The sequence below is a fragment of the Gekko japonicus genome, unplaced genomic scaffold, assembly GCF_001447785.1.
Source record: "Gekko japonicus isolate JY-2015 unplaced genomic scaffold, Gekko_japonicus_V1.1 scaffold21, whole genome shotgun sequence".
NCBI classification, from domain to species: Eukaryota; Metazoa; Chordata; class Lepidosauria; order Squamata; family Gekkonidae; genus Gekko; species Gekko japonicus.
Window position 1 is genome coordinate 480,745 of NW_015173122.1, and position 21,986 is coordinate 502,730.

The 21,986-nt window shown below is 44.5% G+C and overlaps 1 protein-coding gene across 2 annotated transcripts in view; it reads left to right on the plus strand.

Annotated features, from left to right (window-relative positions):
* The window catches only part of YWHAE (tyrosine 3-monooxygenase/tryptophan 5-monooxygenase activation protein, epsilon), a 29,985-nt gene that overhangs the window by 5,272 nt on the left and 2,727 nt on the right, over positions 1–21,986 (plus strand). The window contains exons 3-6 of one of the 2 annotated variants that reach the window (XM_015421900.1): positions 4,170–4,276; positions 16,399–16,605; positions 19,934–20,070; positions 20,799–20,841. In XM_015421900.1, the coding sequence (XP_015277386.1) occupies positions 4,170–4,276; positions 16,399–16,605; positions 19,934–20,070; positions 20,799–20,806 (459 nt within the window). In that variant the 3' untranslated portion in view covers positions 20,807–20,841. The remainder of the gene's footprint in view (positions 1–4,169; positions 4,277–16,398; positions 16,606–19,933; positions 20,071–20,798; positions 20,842–21,986) is intronic. The other variant, XM_015421899.1, reaches the window with a different exon arrangement.

Sequence of the window (21,986 nt, forward strand, 5' to 3'; positions counted from 1 at the left end):
CCCCCCCCCCAGGCTTTCACATGTTTAGGTAGGAGTAAACTTGAGGCAGGAATGAGGTCGTAGATGGAGGTTTTGACCATAGATTTGGGGGGAGCTGTAGGTTTCCTCAGTTCACCTTTTACGTCTTAGGCCTCAAGGGCGCACTTCCTCTTCATCTCTGCAATAAAGCAACTGGGTTGTTTGAGGCTGTGGCCACCTAAAATTCAATTGATTTCAGGGTAAAACCAACCCTGATGGTGAAACTTCTCTGCTGTTTACATAGCTGATGAGCTTTCAGTATGAGATAGCCGCCAGATTTTTAGGAACAGAAGATGTTAGGTGCTTTGCCTGGAATCCAGGTTGCATCATGATATAGAACTATTGAACCCATAGCACACTGGAGATCAAATTCACAAGGATTTACTTTTGTTAGAGCAAAAAGTGTCCATGGGAGGACCCATAGGCAACATTTGGGGTTTTCAAAATTAATCTGAGGTTATTTGAAGTATGAGTTATATACGGTATGTATGATTTCATTCTCAATGTGCCATATTCTCTTTGTTTCCACCTGCAGTATAGCTCAGAGCATGTTCTGTATGCCATTTATCCATGCAGGTCCTGTGCTCCCAAATGTACCTTTTGGGAACCCTTCCTCCCTTTTTGACCAGTTGGAAAAATTGGTTGGATACAGCCCTTTGTACTTCCACTGAGGTTGTCTGGGAGATGCTACCAAAAATTATTTTAGAAAATTTAGAAAAACATTAAAGCTGCCTCTCCAGAGGAACCTTCTCAAGGCAGCTTGCAAACGAAAACATAATTAAAAAAGAACAACCTAGGCTCTACAATGGAAATTCTAGGCACCGTGATGACTTGCAGCCTAGGATTTGTTGAGCCATAACATAATTTGTAAGCATATAAAATTGTACCAATTGGAATATTAATGGAATTAAAATTACACAGTTTTGCTCAGATGCAAAGTTACTCCAGTCTAAGTCTGTGGATTTAGACTGGAGTAACTCTGTAAGTCGGGCCACAGAGGTTAAGACGCTGAGCTGTGGACCGAGACCCGAGTGCCACGTGACAGAGTGAGCTCCCATCTCTGGCTCCAGCACCTGCCAACCTAGCAGTTTGAAAGCAAGAAATTGCAAGGTACCGCTTTGGTGGGAAGGGAACAGCGTTCCATGTGCCTTGGTGTTTAGTCATGCTGGCAACATGACCATGGAAATGTCCTTGGACAGCGCTGGCTCTTTGTCTTTGAAACGGAGATGAGCACTGCCCCCTAGAGTCAGATTCGACTGGCTTTCAAGCAAGCGAAACCTTTACCTTAACTCTGTAACAGAGCAAACCTAAAAACGCTTCCGTGGGGTTATGTGCAGGTGAATAGACTTTAGTACTCTGCTTCAGATTGCACTGTTCGTTTTCTGCAAGTGACATATATGCCCATTATAACAGAGGGGGAGAGAACTGTAAACTTGTGTGCCCTATATCAGTGCACACATCTTAATTCCTTCCATCTGAGAGGTAGGAAAAAATAAAACAGAAAGCATTTTGAGTGTGCAGTGAACATTTTGAAGTTGGACAAAACTTGCACTGGACAAAACAGGACATTTTGAGTGTCTTCTCAACATCGAAAAGTATCACCATTCGACACAAACTTGTTAAGACATTTGGGATGAGTTTTCTGGGAATCCAGAAGTAGAAGGGATCATTGAAGGGGATGTGGGTCAGTGGTAGACTATCTCAGTATCCCTAATTAAAAGATCTTGCAGTAGGTGATGGGAAAGACCTCCCACCTGAGACCTTGGGAGAGCCACTACCAGTCTGAGTAGACAATATTGACTTTGATGGACTGAGGTCTGATTCGGTATAAGGCAGTTTAATGTGTTCCTGTAACATACAGAAGAATGGATTTTTGAGGTTGGAACTGGTTTCTGAACTCAGAGCAATTTAACGTCTGTTGCTTGGGCTCAGCGAGTTATTCTGTCAGTAAAATAAAGTGAAGATAATGTAGATGTTTACCCCAATTTTTCATCCCGCAATTGGCCTCCAAACTACTACACCAGTTAAAAACCAATACAAATATCAATTAGCTCTGTGGATCCACATGTAATGGGAAGGCCTGTTTTTTTTCCCCTGTGGCCTTGCTACTGTTGAAGGGTTGCCAGAAAAACTGGCAAAAGTAGACAGCCTTGTATGTTTTAAGCTATGTGTGGCACATGATAAAGATTGTACCCAGGCATAAAGCGTTGCTAAGCTGCCTTGCCCCCATCTCTCTGGTGCTGAATTATGAAATAATCACCCATCTTGGGCTCAGAAGGGTCTTGAGAAGGTCCATTGATATCTCTAGACTGTGTGAAGCATTCTGCTACTAGCAGAGAAATACAGTTTCTAGAAATTTTGAAGCTACAGGAGGGCATCTTTTGAGAAAACTGAAATTTTGAGAAAATGTAAAATGTATGCTGTGCTTACTTTCCCCTGAAACTTTAACTTACTTTACTGATTTGATAACATAAAGTTCCTCATCAGAGGTCATTTCGGGGGGGAACGCGGGGGAACACAGTTCCCCCGGGTGAGGTGCAGGGGGGCGGGGCACATGACGAAGCCCTGCCCCCCGCTTCCGCCCCCCCCCCCCGCTTCCAGCCCTCATTCAGCCAGGAGGAGGCAGGAGAAGAGGGAGGGTAAGTTGTTTCCTCCCCGCCTCTCCCCACCCCTGCCTGCCTGGGGCCAGGGAGGGCCTTCGCGGGGCTTCCTCGCACTCCCGCTGGCCTTGCAGGTCCACCGCCGGGCCCCTGATGTCAGGGGGTGTGGCATATGCTAATGAGTTATGCTAATGAGTTCCCCTAGCTCTTTTTCTACGAAATGACCCCTGTTCCTCATCCATAACGAAGTATCTGAAACTACTATCTGGTATATTTATGAAATGTAAAAGAATACGGTAACTGCTTTAATTTATTCAAGTAAAACTGTGAATATACCCAGCACTAAAGAGAGGGAGACAGCTGCAAACTGCTGCACTCTATGCTACCTTAGCACGTCTTATTTTTTTACCCTCTGAAAGGTAGGAAAAAAATGGAAGTTGGGATTAATGTAAACAAAATGTCAAATGTTGGACATACAATGGGGTGAGTCACAATGAGCCTATCAGCATATTTGGGTATTATTAAACTTGAAAACATTGAATAATAATGGATTGGCATACTGTGGACAAAATGAATCAGATTTAACAAATAAATATATCTTTGTTAATACTGTCTGTCTACAATGTATACAGGATTGCCTAATGCTGTGATAGTCTTACATGAAACTATTCCTCTGAAGTGGGCAAAACCTTGTTTGAAGAATTTCACTCATTCTGAAAGAGAAAATATTTTGTATGGATTTCTTTCAGTCCTCTCAAAAAATTCCAGGTTTCCTTCAGGAAAATTGAACAAAGTCTTCAGAGAAAGACTGTCCCTTCGGTTTTCCTAATCTCTCCTTCCCCCCCCCCCCCCCCCCGGCCTTCACATCTCTAACTACCAGAAGCTTGTGGGGCGGGGGTGAATCACACTTGGAAAGGAGCAGCCCAGTCAATGATTTACCTGCTGCTGTTAGTAAGGAGAAACAAGAAGGGTAGAACTGAGCCACCATATTCCTTGACCTGGCCTCCAGGGTGAACCAGTGGGCAATGAAGTCCAGCGTCTCATTTTGTAGCATGGGTCGGGTGTGTGTGTGTTATAGTTCAAGCAAAATTGGCTGGTCACCAATGCTCCCTCTAAGCTGTGGAGTCTTGTGAGCAAAAATTCTACTTTGTGAGCGACTGGCATGAAAGTTGTGAGCAAGCGATTTGGCTGCTGTATAAATTAATTTGCTCTGGCGCCATCCTTCCTGAGCCAAGACAAAAATGTGTGAGCTGGAGGCTAAAAAAAACTGTGAGCTAGCTTATACTAAGCTTAGAGGGAACTCTGCTGGTCACAGAGCTGAAAGGCAGATACATGAGGAGCAGGTAGAGGGAAGTCATGAGGGGTGTATTCTTATTCACAGTTGGGGTGAGGAAGCAACTGCCGTCCAAATAGTCAAGGATGCCCATGCAGAGTATGAGCTGAATTTGGAAGGTGGCTAGTTTTCCACTTCACCTAATGGTTGTCAATGTAATAAGCAATATGGTTTTTTTGTGTTAAAAGTTTTTGAATTTGCCATTCCTCCCCCCCAAGGTTGAGACTGAATTGAAACTAATCTGTTGTGACATCCTGGATGTACTGGACAAACACCTCATTCCAGCAGCCAACACTGGCGAATCCAAGGTTTTCTATTATAAAATGTAGGTTTACTACTGGGGTGTACTGGATGAAACAGGGGAAGGCATATGACTTTGATACTTATCAGTGTAATGGGTGGGCTCTTAACTGCATTGTCTGCTCTTTGGGAGTGGGGTGGGAAGCCATGTTAGTCTTAACCCAAAGTAAGTCTTGTGTCCCCCTAAAAGACTCAACCATTTATTGTGGGACAAGCTTATGAGAGAGCCAGAACTCCCTCTGAGATCAGCCACTGAGTGTAACACTTCGTGCATCTGACACAATGGTCTTTGCCTCATAAAATCTGATGCCCTGATAAATTAGGCAATCTGTTAAGGCGTCTCTACTTGCAGTCTGGCTAGAAAACAGCTTAAATTCAGGCGAATGGCAAGAAAAGTATTTACGAAACAGAAATGCTCAGGAAGATTTTCTCCATCCCCTCCTGGGACTCTTCCCCTGCTTTGTGTTTTTTCACTCTTCTTTTGTATGTGATTCTGTATCGAGATAATTAAAACAGAAGGATAAGCCAAAAGTAGTGTGAAATAGCAGAATGCATGCTTCAGTTCAAGCTAGGACTGGGAGTTGTGTACAATTCAAAATGTACTATGGCCAAAATAAGTTCAGATTTTATTTTTTAAAATTGGTGAGTGCTGATATTTTCTCATGGAATGGTGTTAGGTATAATGGGTTGAGTTAAGTACATTTGGGTGTATAGTGCATAATTCTAAGTTATGACCTCTAGCAAAAAGTAAAGGTGAAACATCATCTGAGTTTTGTTTTTGAAGAAAGGTATATAATTTCGTAGCTGTATTCATAGAATCATAGAGTTTGAAGGGACCTCCAGGGTCATCTAGTCCAGTATTAACATTGATACTGATGTCCCTGTGCGAGTAGATCTGTTTGGCAGTGTGTGCAGAGTTTATTTCACATCTAAGTGAATATATCTCTTCCACAATCATGTTAATGTCTTACAAGCAATAGAATTCTTTGTAGAAAGCATACTTTCTGTAGTCATCATTGTGACTATCCTTATTGTCACTTTCTTACTAGGAATATTTTATTTGATCAGTTAGTTACTTGCTACAAAGAAAGGTACAGTACTTGTTGTAATATTTATTGTGTTTTGCACAGTTACGTACTTGTTGCATTTAAACTGGAAACACTCTTAGGCCTTAAAGGTGGAGGAATAAAAAAGTAGTCTGAATAGCCTGGGGTAAGGTGGGTGGGAAATTGGCTCTGATCCGTCCTCCTGACTCTTGATGATCATATTCCAGGAACCACCTGTACTCAGCAGTCTCAGGCAGCATGACTTGGCAGTATTGCTTTGCGTTTGCAGTGAGTTGCTTTCAGAAGACTCTCCAGTGGTAATTCAGAGGTCTATTGCAGGGCCCACAAGCGTTCCCATTTTTAAAACGTTTAAAAGCTTTAGGTTCCATAGTCTCGGCATTGCTGTCTACGCCACTTCCAATTAAGAACAATTGAGCCAGTCAGAGTTGCATAATAAAACGAACAGCCCGTCAGCCAAAGCAGTAATTTCAAGCAGTTTTTAAAATCCAGGAACGTTTTATTTTGGCCTGGCGATAAGCCCTGTGAGATCAGAACAAACAGAATGTGGGTGATACACAGATAACCATAGAAAATAAACAGGGTGGGGTTTTTTTGCCTGGCATCTTAAGCTGAATAGACTTGGTGTCAGACAAACAGTTGTGCAGAGAGTTGGGCAGTCGAGGTGGCACGACGGAAAGACCCCATCCCTAATGCTCACCACTTACCCGTGAAGCTGATCTTTAGCGCCATTCATTAAGGCAGGGGTTCCCAACCTTTTGACCCTGAGGGCACATTTGGAATTTTGACATGACAAGATGGAGTCAGCCACAGAAACGATTGCCACAGCTTAACTTTCAGCCACACAGTGAAGATCCTTGTCCTGTGGCGGCAGCTGCCACCAAAGGAACATTTTACAAAATCTGCACGGCCAATCAAATCTCCAATAGTCAGTCCAGGGGCCTTGCTGTGTCAAAGAACCTACCTGGCCCCACCTACTTCCTCAAAACACTTGGTGGGCACCAGAAAAGTTTGGTGAGCCCCCATGGTTTCCACAGGCGCCATGTCGGGGACCCCTGCATTAAGGTGTCCCTTAGTGTAATTTCTGATTAGTGCTTTGTAAGTGCATTTGCACATAATGATACCCAGGAGTCGATGGCGTTGGCTGTCTGGCTTATTTTGAAGTTGCTGCCTACCCCTATAAAATCTCAGTCAATTCTTTTTTACTGCTACGAATTTCACTGTTCTTCCTTGTATAGTAACAAGTAACTAATAACTAGTTGGCAGAGAAGATGGACTGGTCTTGCAGAAGATTCTTCATTTTTAAAGCTATTGGTTTAAACATCAGTAGAAACAAAATCTGCATAATATTGCAGCCCAAAAACGCATGGGCCAAAAATACGATTGCACAAATAACATTCCATAGCTTACCTCATTATTCATCTATTTGTTGAAAACTTTTGTATAGATTCACTATTTCATGGGCTGGATTGACTCACAAGTGAGAATGAGTAGTCCAAAACAGCAAATAAAAACATTAAAAATAATCATTTCAGTGATTAAATAAAAGAGTTCTCACCTGAAGGTGAACATTTCTGATTTTGAGTGTGAGGGGTTGGGGAGAAAATCTGATCATTTGGAATCCCCCAGAGAGAAAGATGTGTATCTGTTTGCCACCCTTTGCATGAGAATGGTGAGGGCTTACAAAGCAAGATCTCTGATGTTGATCGTAGTGAATAGGCTAATATGGGATCGTTTGTTTAAATATCCTGGTCCCATGGCTTCAAATATACTGACCAGCATTTTTGGGACACTCTAATAGGCAGTTCCATGTAGACCTCATTACAGCAACTGCAGGCTGGAAGGTCGGTAGTTCAGCAGTTCGAGACCCAAGTGCCGCATGACGGAGTGAGCTCCTGTCTCTGGTTCCAGCTCCTGCCAACCTAGCAGTTCGAAAGCAAGAAATTGCAAGTAGATAAATAGGTACCGCTTCGGTGGGAAGGTAACAGCGTTCCATGCGCTTTGGCATTTAGTCATGCCGGCCACATGACCACGGAAACGTCTTTGGACAGCGCTGGCTCTTCGGCTTGGAAATGGAGATGAGCACTGCAACCCTAGAGTCGGATTCGACTGGCTTTCGATCAAGGGAAACCTTTATCTTTACCTAGAGGAATAGTTCTCACTTTGCAGAAAGCCATGGATGTAGTTAGTTACTATCAATTAAAAGAGCCCCACCAAGTATACGCATAAAGTAATGTGGTTAGCTGAAGCTTTCTAATTACCTCTGTGGCTGTCCGGTTGTCTCTGCCCCACAACCGTTGAATATTAGCCAGGCCTTGTGCATCTAAATGAGGAAAAGGGCTTCCCTACTCTACCTTTTCTCCTTTACATGCCCTGTACTTCCATCCTTGGCACAAGGTCTGGAGCTCTGGGAGGCTCAGAGCTCCAATCCCTACAGCAGCAACTGTTACAAGTTGCAAACCATCTGGTCAGCTGCCAAGTGGCCTTTCCTCTTTTTGTGGAACAGCAGGTGCCACATTGAGAAACAGTGCTCAGAAGAGCCACAGGTGGCTCCCAAGCCTCTGAATGAATATTACTGGCGTATGAATAACTGGGACCTGATCTTGCTTCTCAGGGAAAGGCCAGTAGCTGGCACACCAGCCAAAGTTGGGCAAAAGATACTGTGGAAATCTGAACACCGATCTAATAGCAGCTCCACATTAGGAAATTGTTTCTTTAAGAGGGAGTGCAAGTAGATCAGGATGATCCTTAACCCCCAACTAATTACGGTCTCAATAGCACTTCAGTTCTGTCTGGATTGAGCTTCGGTTTATTGGTCAGGCCATCATTGTTCCCATGTAATACTTCATGACATGTAACATAACCTGACTGAGAAGAAATAAAGTTGCTTATCATCAGCACACATACAGTACTTCACTCCAGATCCCCTGACAGTATTGGTTTCGGTGTAACAGAGGTGCCATGGAGTCGAGCAGCTGTTCCCTTGTACTACCTTATGAAAAGAATCAACCAAATAGATCTGGCACTGCTTGAGGGCGGTGCCGTCATACCTAGCTCAGTCAGTCCAGAAAGAATACCATGGTAGGCAAACCCCCTGGCATGCATGCCAAGGGTGGGACACTAGGCCATTCTGCTTGGCACCCAGGTAACCAAGGCAGTCGCAACACTGCTGAGGCCGGTGTTACAGGAGAATGCCATCACTGCTTCCCAGAACTGCATACTCATTTGGCCGAGATGCTGGCTGCACTGCTGGGACTTGGTTTGTCCCAACTGTACCCTCCCCCATTCTGCTTGCTAGTGCACCTTTTATGCCATCATGTCTCATTAAGACATTTATTTGTACTGTCTTCTCCCCAATGGGGGACACCGAGTGGCTCGTATAATTTGGCTCCATGTAATAGCCAACCACTGTCAGAATGTAAGAACATTCTGTTTGGTCCTGTTTGGCATGTTTTGGGTGGCATGTGGCTCTTTTGGTAGATGGGAATTGTGAAGGCAGCTCTCCACGATCCACAGAATACTACTGCTCTAGTCCCTCTTGACTATCCACCATCCACACGTTGCTCACTTGTGGTACATTCTAGTCTTTAGCAAGTTTTGCCGTGTTGCATTTATATCTGGACAGCTGGGCGTTGAGTAAAAGCCCTTACAGTGTCTTGTAACTTGGTCATGTTTCTGTCACTTTTCTTCAGAAGTCTCATGAGCCTCGTATTCTGTGAAAGATCAGGGAAGAAACTAGCTTGAATCCTGTGAGAGAAAAACCATTAAGCGGGCACCCGCAGAGCTGTTGTATGTGGACCGCTTGTTTAATTTGTTGAAGTGAACCATACTATCAAGTGGCAGAGAAAGAGAGTGTACTTGATTAAGCATTCAAGGATAAATAACCAGCTTTCTTTCAAATTTATGCCACGTTTGAAGCCACTAACCAGAGAGCCTTACCACTACTTGTCCCTTGATGCACTTTACCACATCTCTCCAGACCAGCCGTGAAGCCTTATGTAGTAAATGTATGTTCCATTCAGAGTCATTGGTTGTTAACAAAGTCAAATTTGCTTGATAGTTACTCTATTTTATTTAATTTATAGTCTGCCGTCCTGTCGGAGAATTAAGGTGGATTACGCCCTTAAGCAACATAACATTTGTGGCAGTAATTCAATTTCAGGTTATCTCAGCTGTTGCAATGCAAAGAGGAATTGCAGGGTTTTTTTAAAAAAAGCAGGTGCAATTACTGATACAGAATTTCCATTGGGTGAAATTAATGACCTATGTTGTCTGCAACAAATAGTATGACATTTCCTGTAGAAGCCTGCAGCACGTAATGATTGCTGCCCTTTGCAGCAGGTTTTTCATGCTGTGTGACATTATGGTAGGGTGAGCAGAAACCTGTGGGCATTCAAAGACTGATCAAGGGTCTTTCATCCCTATTGATGGTGCCCTTGTAGTGCCATCTTCACTAGAGCTGTAATAGAGCTAGCAGGTTTGGAGCGAAGGCTGCAGAAAAGAGGGGAAGGGCTTTCTGACCTCTGTCACTGGCCAGTGTCAAGGAGGCAGAGCTTAGATTCATCTCCATCCAAGGGCCAGCGCCAGCAAAAGATAAAACTCTGTCAAAGGGGTGTCCCTCCTCTGTCTTTCCCATCCACTCAAGTTACCTTGTGCGTATTGGCTTGTAAGCCTGTGGGTAGGACCTGTCTCTGATCAGTGTAAGTCACTTTGGGACACAATTGTCTGAAAGGCCTCCATTGCAGTTTGATGGTTTGGTGCTGGTGCCGTTTTATGTCCTCAAATGGCATTGCCAAGAAGTCCCAGTTTTCCAAGACTCTTGAAATACTGCTTGGTGGTTTTGCCCTTCCCCCCTGAGCTGAACACACCACTGAATCAGTGACTAAATGTGTTGCTGAAGCAGCAGAGTCTCCAGCCACGAAACATGCTGGGTGTCACATACCCTGTTTCCCTGAAAATAAGACCTACCCCAAAAATAAGCCCTAGCAGGATTTCTATGCATTTGTGGTATAAGCCCTAGTGTGTCTTCTTGAGAAAAAATAAATATAAGACAGTGTCTTATTTTCGGGGAAACATGGTAGTTGCAATAAGTAGCCCCTGCCCATTCCAATCCTGTGGAGGCAGGAAGGCCATCCAGTAAAGGCACATACCCTGTTAATTATGTAAACACCACCACCACTCTGCCCTGGGTGTGTGTGTGGAGAGGCCTCCACCAAATAACTTGGATGGAGCCTTGTTTCACCTGGATTCTCTGCCTGGGTTAAAGAGGCAATAGTGGAAGACATCATCTCAGACCGAAGGTGAAAGTGCTAGTGGAAGTGGAATAGAATCACCCCTCCCTTTTGATGTAGGAGGAGGACATATAAACCAACCAGGTGGAGGTTTTCTAGTCTGACAGTCTAGATTGGATTTCCTCAGAGAGACAGGTCATAGCCAGCGGAAAGGGGTGTGTTGCCTATATAGGTCACTGTCCTGTCCTCATGTAGGGGACATCCATAACCTTCCCTGCCCCACATCAAAGGGTGCCAGTGCAACAAGGCAACACCATGGTGGTTCTGCATTCCTCTGATTCAAGCAGGGAACCACCCACCACCTTAACAAAAAACCCAACTCTGACAGAGAATGAGAATGATCAGGGGATGAATTTCAAGTTTCAGACAATCCCACTAATAGACTTTTCCATTTGTAACTTTTTCTTCTGTTCCTAGCTAAAGTGGTCTCGGGTCTTCCGACTTTCTGATGCATGCGAGAAAGACTCAGGAGCCCACTGCCAAGCCTAGAGTGATTTCCTAAGTCTTCTCCCCCATCCCCAGTTATTCCTTACCTGGTATTCTTTGAGGAAGTAATCCACTCTAGCCAGCCAGAATCTACTGAGTCAGGGATCTCCTGCCTTGCTGAGCTTGAGGGCACTTCTGGAAGTGTGAGAACATTGAGTGGGTGCCAGCACCAGGCAGCTGCTATGGGAGGGGGGCATAGCTACTACCAAATAGCTGCCATGTGGTCCGGGTCCAGTCATCAAATACTGGGAGATTCCAAGCCACTTATCTTCCCTGTGAGGAAAATACTGAATGACTGAGGTGAGGCCTCCTCGATGCCTTATTAAGAACCACTACTCCAGAGAGATGTAGGACAGCCAGGATCTACTGTTTGCTTTGGGAAAGAAGAAAGTGGCCACGAGGAGACATTGCTGAATCATGGCACCACACTGGGAACCAGAACGTTACACCACCACTCTGCAAAGCTGTGGACTCTGGTGGGTTCTCCAGTGGCCTCCCCTGTGTCAGGAGCCCTAATCTGTAACCTTATGGTACAGGGAGATAAAAGGAGACACCTTATTGGTTTTGTTTATCGCTAGATCTGTTAGATTTTTAGTTGAGTATTGTTTTTGCTGTTGTCACCTTGGCTGTCTGATTCTGGGGAAAAGGAGGTTAGAATGCTCTAAATAAATGCACCTTGCCTTGTGTAAGATTGGCGATGCTGATGCCTTGAGTGGTAGAGCCTGCATAGCTAACTTTCTCTTTTGAGCAATGATTTTGTGAGCGGAGCAGCTGCTTTAAGTCTTTTATCCTGACTCCTCCAGACTGATGTAATCTGTTCTCCAAAGCTGCTGCCTTCATTGCAGATTTCAGCGTTAATAACATGCAATACACTGCACAATCTGTGGCTCTCATCATTCTTATAAGGAGGAACCTTTGGCTAAAAAACACGGCTAATGCTTCCAAGGTGAACATCTGTTTCATTCCCTTTTGGTGGAGGGTTTTTACAGATGCTGCACCAAGACCAAAGACCAACCAGATAGCTGTGCCATCCAAAGCCAAGATGGATGAAAGTAAAATGGATGGGCAGGGGCTTTCTCCTTTTTACCCCTTCATGTCCATGTTCAAGGCTAGGGACCTGAGAGACAGCCAAGTCCTTAAAGCCCTCGTAAAACAAGGCAACATTCTCCTGACCCCAGACTGTGTCCCATAGAACTGAACAGAAGCCCTTCAAGCATGTCATCCAACCCCCAGTGTGTGTGGTTGGGGGGGGGGGGGCGAATGCTCAAGCAATTAAGCATGATGACAAGAATGACCTATTTCACAACTTTCTTGATAGCTTCATGACCTTTCCACACTCCAGGACACCAGAGAAACATTGCAAACTTTTCCTCACTATCTTGACACTAAAGCAATAGAGCAGGTTCTTGAGAGGCAAAGATGCTAGGGTACCTATTTTGTCATGCCCAAGAAAAATGCAGATTAGACTGAGGGTGATCCTAACTCTAACAGTGCCTAGTGGGGAAGAGGAAATTCAGAGTGGAGACCTTGGAAACTGTGCATAAGATGGACTTCCTTGGCTTTATCATCCCACTGGAATATTTGCATTCCATCCATCAACAGCATAAATAATGCCTCAGGTTCTGATATAATTGGTTGCAGCAGTAGTTGCAGACTCTCCTCAACCCCATAAGTCTGCGTAAAGGTCATAGTTGTCCTTAGTCACACAATTTCACCTTCACTGAATTCATATTTACCCATACTAGGTGACCTGTGCCCTCCTCCCAGTCAAGGGTGTTCTTATGCCTGTGTGTTGTACTCACGGACGCATGTGTTCCTACTCAACTACAAGCAAGAATTGTCTCATCTCAAGCCATAGCCATTAATATGTCAGGGCAGTTGCATTAAATCAAAGCAGTCAAATTGTTACCTTCTGCCTGACAGGATACAAGATGCTATCCTGCAAATACACCAGAAGGCCATGGTGTGTGGTATGACTCTTGAAAGATCCAGAATCTCATGATTGCATGCATCAGCAGAGTGTCATGGGCCCAGCTAGATCTCCTGGCCTCTTGATTGGATATGTCTTACATTTCAAAGTAGTATATCCCAAAGATACCAAATCATCAGTACGTGTACCTCCAGAGAGTCATCATACTCTCTGTTGGTGGCTCCAAATTCAGAACCTTCAACTGGGCAGGCCATTCAAGTATCCATTCCCAATTGAAATCATCAGAGGGTGCTGGCTTAGCTGGGTAGGGCTCTTACTGATCTCAGCCCCCCAGGTGGTCACAGACTGAAGCTGATCAGAGTTGAAATTGAGTGTAATTGAGGGCAGTCACTCTAGCCCTCCATTCCTTCAGGCACTAGATAGAGAGACAGTGCATCCTCATACTAACAGACAACACCAGGGCAAAGGCACATGTCAACTGCCAGGAAAGACTAGGCCCTGGTCTCTCCAACAGGAAGTTGTTCTACTGCATTGACTGGAGTGCCATTTATTTATTTTTTGGAGAATTTTTATGCCACCTCCTCAGGCAACTTGAAAACCTAACATTCAGAAATACATCCAGAGCACAAAACATTTGACAGCTTAAAATGCATTTCTTAGGCTAAAAACAGGCTGTAAAACGATGCTTTAAAAAAAATAAAATCACCCCCTTAATTAAAAACTCTTGTTGAACAATTATTTTTTGCCTGGTGCCTACAAGAAAATAATAGACATATTATAGGAGCCCCAAGGGCAAGGGCATTCCATATGTGAAGTGCCACCACTGTCCTCGATCAGATTCTCTGTTGGCCAACTGTACCCCAGTTTTGTCTGGATTGAGCTTTGGTTTATTGGCCCTCGTCCATCCCATTATTGTCTTGAGGCATCTGTTCAGGAGTTCCACCTGACTCCACTGTTCGGAAGAAGAGGTGAATGCCATCTGCATGTTCGTAGCGTCTTACTCCAAATCCTCTGATGATCTGTTCAAGCAGTTTCATGTAGATATGAAATAGCATGGAGAACTTGCTGTTCGCAGGTGAGGTGAAGAGGTCCAATATCTGTACCCTCAGCCTGGGTATTGCCTGAAAAATCTTTTTGGCTCAGAGTTCATTCTCCTGATACCAGTAGATCAGCCAACACTGAGGTGGTGTGCTAAAATAAAGGCCATTTCAACAATGCTTTAGTCGTCACCATGACTTACAATCTTCATTGGGACAGTGACAGGAGGAGTTGATGCTCCTGCACCTTTCACAGCAGTCTTCAATGCCATTGACCGTGGTATCCTTCTGGAGAGGCTGGGTGGGTGGGGGGGGGCACCGTGTCACCGTGGTTCTGCTGTTGACTGATTCCAGAAAGCAATCCGTGGGACTGCTGCTGGGTCTGTGGCATTTATACCGTGAGATCCCTCAAGGATCCATCCTGTTTCCAAGTGTTCTGATCCTTTCTTCATCATCCATCAGGAGAAAGGCCTCAGGAACTAAAATTGATAGGTGGGTAAACACATGCATTTCCCTGACACATTAGACGCAGCTTCTCTGCCTTTTTCAAGGGGTTATGTAGCCAGGACACATCAACCTCTGCTTCCCTTTCTACAGACCTTTCCTGAAGGGAGGTTTTGGGCAACCACCCAGGCTACCTCTTCCATGCTCTTCAGACATTGCATTATGGACACCTGTGCCTCAGCCAAAGCTGAATTCAGCAGAAGGATGCTCCAGCAGGTTCTTCCCCATTAAGCTCCTTGGACCTTTCCTTCCCAGGATAACACAGCTTTCCAACATCACTTCCAAGGATATCCTCCTCCAATGATGGGAAATGCAACACTGGGCTTATCATAAGCATTTGACCTCATCACTTGATTTGAGGAGGTCACTTTCCACCCAGGTCGTGACCAAGAGTCTGTTGAGGAACCAGGACCTAAAGTATGAGTTGTAAACAAAGGCAATAGAGGAAGCTATAGTGGAGTCTGTCACTTGTACGTGCTACTTGATTAAGTACAAGGGCTGTTCAGTTTCTTCTGTGCTGATGCAAGACATGCTTGGGGATCCATCTCTCCTCGAAGCAGGAGGACTACATGAGATCTTCAGCACAGGCTTATATGTGAAGTGGAGTGGCAGGAGTAAACTGTACAGGGATACCCCCCCAGTCCACCAGTGAAAGGAAATCGTCGTCATAAGTCCAGTGCTTTAATCGTTGCCTGGTGTTATTACAGAAATATTGGAACTCTTCTGTGTACCTGAAATAACATGCAGTCTTAGAATTCTGTCTTTAACTCCTTAAAGCAATTAGACATTTGGCATATTACCCTTCTGTATAATTGTCAGATAGCTCTATTTGTATATTGATCTAAACAAAAGTGGCCTCAGTGTAAATCTGTCATGCAACTTTAATTTTAAACTATATACATCAAACTTATTTATCTTGTGCATTTCTATCCCACCTTTTCTCCAGGGATGCTCAAGGTAGCATACACTGTCCTCCAGCCTCCAGTTTAGGTTAAGCTGAGAGAGAATGACTGGCCAGAGGGGTCATACAGTAAACTTCATTGCAAAATAGGGATTTGAACTCAGGTCTTCCCCCCCCCCCCCAATCCAACACTCAGTTCAGTGTTCTTAACTGTGACACCACAGGGATCAACTGTGACACCACAGGGCTCAAAATGCATCTGAATGCAAAGTTTGTTATTATTTTTTGGCAAAAGACATAGTTCAGAGTAGGTTGTATACACTGAAATGTACGTATAGTGTACTTGACAAATAGAATCTAAAACCATTCCATGAGAAAAATCAGGGTTCAGACGTTGATTTTAATAGTTTAAGAGAGACTTCAATGTGAAAAGGTCACATTGCAACTTGAAAACTGTCTGTCGTTCCTGATTTCTGTGTTTGAGGTAGGAGATGTTCCCTTTCAAAACATTTGTGATTAATTCTTACGTATTTTACCAAAATTTGTCATATATAGCAAGGGGGGGGAGGGTGCCTAGCAAGGTCCGGGAGGTGATCTCGGAAGACTCACTGGGGTGAAACGGAGCCCATCTCCCTCGAGCATGTGTCTGCTGCAGACTGTTGTTTCTCGAGCGCTACCACCTCCTGTGTCTGTGCTTATAGGAGGTAGCAAAGAGAAAAAGACGTTTTGCTCAGTCACGAAGTAGGTTTTCTGGTAGTTCCCAGAGCCGGCATCAGGTCTTATTAACCAAAGTCCCTCTTACCTGATAGAAGGCAGTCATGTCTTTATTAATGTAGATCCTGGTCTCTGTTGGGGTAATAATATATTTGTATCGGAAGTAGTCGCCAGCCGAAGCAGTGTTTCAGTCCCTTTTTCTGCCCGCTCCCCTCCACAGGAAAGGGGACTACCACAGGTATCTTGCTGAGTTTGCCACAGGAAATGACAGAAAGGAAGCTGCTGAGAACAGCCTGGTGGCTTATAAAGCTGCTAGTGATATCGCAATGACAGAACTTCCTCCAACACATCCTATCCGCCTAGGTCTCGCCCTCAACTTCTCTGTTTTCTACTATGAAATTCTTAATTCTCCTGACCGTGCCTGCAGGTGAGTCCTCCGAATGCGGGAGAGTACGTGGCGGGGTGGGTAGGTTTGCCAGTGCTTCACTAGCTACCCGAGTGGCATCTTTCCTCCCTTTCCCATGAATAATGGAAAGCTTAGCACTCTAGTGCTATTGATTTGTTTCTCTTTTAAGGCCTTCACTCAGCATTAGGGCTCTGAAACTTCCATCTACCTACATCTGTGCTCTTATTCATGAGTGATAAACTTGGTCTTTAGTTGCTTAATATTTGTACCTTGCCTCACAGCAAATCACAGTTCCAAGTTTAAAACCATACACAATGCAGCAAGACCCCTCTCCCCTAGGGAATGCCTCCATTAGAAGCCCTTGCAGATAAAAGTGTCTTACAGTGTCTCCTGAAGACTTCTAAGGATGATGGCCCCTTCACCTTGTAGATCCCACTCCACAAGGTGGGAGCCACAATAGAGAAGGAGCAGACTCTAGTAGATGCCCAAGTGGGCCACCTTAAGCAGGGCAACAGCTATAAAATGGCAACTAGAAGACTGCAGTCGGTTCAGGGAGATACATGGGGAGAGGCTTCCTTCAGATATGTGTGTCCTAGGCAATGTTCCCTCTAAGCTGTGGAGTCCTGTGAGCAAAAATTCTACTTTGTGAGCTCCTGGCATTAAAGCTGTGAGCGAGCGATTGGGCTACTGCATAAATCAGTTTGCTCTGGAGCCATCTCTCGTGAGCTGAGACAAAAATGTGTGAGCCGGAGGCTAAAAAACTGTGAGCTGGTTCACACTAACTCAGCTTAGAGGGAACACTGGTCCTAGGTCGTGAAGAGCTTCAAAGGTTATAACCAGCACCCCAAACTGAACTTGGGAACAAATAGTCCAGCCTCCTGTTTTGCTCAATGGCCAACCAGATGCCAAGAATGCCCACAGCACATGGGTCAAACTCCTCCCTCTTGCTCTCCCCGCCCCCCGGAGGCTTTCTGGTATAGTGCCTCCAGGCATTTGCTTGTTATGGGTAATGTCCACTGCTACATACTGTGGCAATAAAAGCCACAAGTGAATTATGCATTGCATGTCTATCTGAATCTCTTGCCCACCAGTCTCATGGGGTTCTAGAGTAGGAAGAAGTTTTGTCCGCAGAGTCCATAACCTCCCCTCTTACCACATTGTTTGTCTCTAAACTAAAAAGCCTTAGCCTTTCCAAGTAGGGAAGGTACTTAGTCATTTGTATTGCCCTTTCCTGCACATTCTCTAGCTCTGCATAGCCCTTTTGAGATGGGCGACCAGAACTCTACACAGTGTCTAAATGTGGTCAGCTATTGATCTGTACAACTGCATTATGAAACTGACTTGTTTTTTGTCTCTCAATTGTCTCTAGCACAGAATTTGCCCTTTTCATTATTTATTTATTTAAAACATGTCCATGCCAACTTTCTACCCAATTCCAGGTTCCCAAGGCAGCAAGAATTAAAACATGTCAAAATTTAAAACAACATTTAAAATACAAATATATTAAGTATTTTAAACAATTAAACATACAAAAGGGGAGGAGGGCCAGTGAGTGAATGCCAAAACAAAAATGTCCTCATCCTCTGGTGGAAGACGAAGACTGAGGGAGACAGATGAAATTTCCCTGGGGAGGGAGTTTCAGGGTTTTGGCATCACAGCTGAGAAGGCCCTCTCTCATGCAGCCACCCAACTAGATGGGAGAGGCACCCAAAGTCGGGGCTGCAAAGAATGAGCAAAGAGCTTTTGAAGTATTGTCTTAGTCCAGGGCTCTTTTTGTAGCAGGAACTCCTTTGCATATTAGGCGACATACCTCTAAGGTAGCCAATCCTCCAAGAGCTTACAGTAGCCCCTGTAAGAAGAGGTCTGTCAGCTCTTGGAGGACTGGCTACATTAGGAATGTGTGTCACCTAATATGTAAAGGAGTTCCTGCTACAAAAAGAGCCCTGCCTACAACCCAAAATGTCTTCCCAAGCCACCAGTTCAGACCCACGTGGAGTTAGGTTCTGTGGCCCCAGCGTGCATCACTTCACACTTGCATAAAAACCTCATTTGCCACTATGCCGTTTATTTGTCTAGCAATATCTTTCTCACCTTTCCATAGTTCAAGAGTTCTTACAGCTCCTCAGAATAATAATACATCAATCCAGTCAGGAAACTGCGGAACAAATACCCATCTGTTAGTGTGACTGAGCCTCAAACTTTTGGGCTTGTGTGCTCCCTTCCCTCTTCCACTCATGCATGCAAGGACTGTCCAACTCCCAGGTCACTGTGATGTCCACATTTAAATGCCTAACGATCTTTATTTCATTTGTCATCTTTCTCATTGAAACTCAAGTCAAGTTACAAAGTTATAAAAGCAATGCAATAAAATTGGATGAACCGAATGCACATCCCTAACAGGCACTGGATGACAAAGTTCTACTTCTCAGATCTCTAATTGAATGTGGCAAACTATCTTACCTACATGGTAAGGTATCTGTGTTTCTTAGCACCAGCTCTTGCCCACCTCCCAGAGTTAAATTTTTGGCTTTAGTCTGTTAAGTACAAAGGCCATAGATTTACAAAACAGGTCTGTGGCCACAGTTGCTTTCAGCAGAAGGGATCCCTGTTCAGAGGGGCTGCCCAGGTACAGCCTTCTCCCTTTGTGATGCAGCACACCTTTGAACTGCTTTTCGAGCGACAGCAGGGTATAGCGTTGCACTCTCGCTCTCTTCTCCCGAACCTGCATCCATACGTGCTTCCAGGTCTAGCTTTCTAGTCTGTGCTAATCTGTATCAAGCCCACAAAGTACGAACAGGTTGCTTACCCGTAACTGTTGCTCAAGCAGTCACATGACCTGTTCACCTTACCTGCAACCAGTGCTTTCCTTTTGTTGCATTGGACCCTTCTGGAAGGAACTAATCTCTGCACAAGCAGGTTGATTGAGGGTTAGTAGGAAATATCCTACCCATTATCCCCTTAGATTTGGACTCGGAGCAAACTCTCGTGTCCCCATTGCTTCTTCTCTCACTCACAATAACTGAACACACACACTGCTTGGGTATTACAATTATCCATGCCAGCTAAAGGACCCAGACACAAAATGTCCGCCCCCCGCCCCCCCGTGTGACCAGTTCCTAACCACCATAGCTCCTCACCAATGGGACAGTCCCTAGTCTCTTCCTTCATTGCTGTGGCAAGAGGAAGAAGTGTTCATCCTGGGCCACTATGAGACGCTCGCAGCAGATAGTCTCTTCCAGGGCTGGGTGCAGGCCCCAGTTCGACCTCCCTCAAGGTGTTGCCCTCTCCACCCAGATTCTGGTGATCCGGGGTGTTTTGCCACTGTAATCATGCAGTGCGTTTATTGCAGGTTGGCAAAAGCAGCTTTTGATGATGCTATCGCAGAACTGGATACACTGAGTGAAGAAAGCTATAAGGATTCTACACTTATCATGCAGTTGTTACGTGATAATCTGACACTATGGACTTCAGACATGCAGGGTGATGGTGAGTAACCAGTTGATGCTTCTGCTTAATCTTGACGTTAGAGTTTCTGGCTAGATTGCAGAATGAGGACAGCGCCGTGTGAGGATTAATTGTGCCCTCTTTTGGAAGTTCCCTGCTGCAAAGCTAACAGGGAGTCTTGTTTCTGTAGAGATAATCAACCTGTCTGCGTTTGCTTTCTCAGCCATAGCCTGCAAGTAGTTGGAAGTCTTTGTTGCCCCTTATACCATCCAGAGACTAAATAATGTGTGGTCAGGTTGCCATATCCCGCCAGTGGCTTGTCTTGTGCATCATTAGTTCCACACTAAGAATGTGGCCTAGACATGAAGCGTTGGAAGCCTGGCCATACTTTCCACAAGATAATGTTTCCAGAAGTAATGTGTCAGGATTAATCGTCACCCTAATTGCTCCTTCTTAGAAAAGACAGCGGACTAGTACATAATTGCAAATTCCCTAGGAGGTTTGGTGTGTGTGTTCCATCTCCAGGTTACTGGAAAAGTAGTTTCTTTTGACAGTATTTCTAGTGTGTGTGAAATGGCTGAGGTGGTCTCAGATATGCATACCTCTTAGCTTCCCGTTTCCTGGTCTGTTCGCCACCTGATGCCTGCAGAAGCGGAACTGGATCCCCCCCCCCAATTTCACGCTGCTCAAAATACTGAACTCGTGTTCTTCATTTGTTATGTTTGTATCTTCTCTGTAATTCCTGGTTTTTCCCCTTTTCTGTTGTGTAGATTCCTAAAGGATTTCACCTGTTCATTTTCTAAATCCTACTTTGTAAGTCTTCACGATGACTCTGTGAACATCTCAGTTTTCGTCTCTCACTAATCCCGCTTGTGTCTTGGATCTATTCTGGGGTTGAGTGCACTCTCTTCTTCCCCCTCCAGCCTCATTGTAATTCAAGGCCAGTAGCCTGGATGGCCCAGGGTAGCACAACCTCATCAGATCTCAGAAGCTAAGCAGGGTCAGCCCTGGTCAGTATTTGGATGGAAGACCACCAAGGAAGACTACTGTCACTACACAGAGGCAACTGTGAGGTAACTGCGCTAGAAAATATTTCAATAAACAATCACAAAATTTATACAAAAATGTGTACAAAAATCATATAAATGCACAAGGCAGTTGAAAATGGTGTGACGATGGTCTCCGGAATGTTCTATCATTTCGATACTATTCTTCTTCCGAAAGTGGATGAAAGCAGCGACTCTTGGTCTGTCATTTCAACAAGTAGGTATCAAAAATGTCATTAATATTCACCGATGTCTCATAACTTAGTTGCAAGAAATTCTCTGAAAGAATGTTCCTAGGGCAAAGTGCTTGTATAATGCCTTGAACATTCTTTCAGAGAATTTCTTGCAACTAAGTTATGAGACATCGGTGAATATTAATGAAATTTTTGATACCTTCTTGTTGAAATGACAGACCAAGAGTCGCTGCTTTCATCCACTTTTGGAAGAAGAATGGTATCGAAACGATAGAACATTCTGGAGACCATCGTCACACCATTTTCAACTGCCTTGTGCATTTTATATGATTTTTGTACACATTTTTGTATAAATTTTGTGATTGTTTATTGAAATATTTTCTAGCGCAGTTACCTCACAGTTTCTTCTTTTTGCGGTCTGTTCTGTGACTGACCATCATTCTTGAGCCACTACACAGAGGCAGGCAGTGGCAAACCACCTCTCAGTGTCTCTTGCCTTGAAAACCATACAGGGTCGCCATAAGTTGGCTGCAATTTGATGGCAACAACCCCCCTCCAAAGGACTGGATATTTAATTTTAAGTGTTGTCAAGTTGCAGCTGACTTACACCAACCCCTCATGGAGTTTTCAAGGCAAGAGATGAGAAGAGGTGGTTTGCCATTGCCTGCCTCTGCGTAGCAACCTTGATCTTCCTTGGTGGTCTCCCATCCAAGTACTA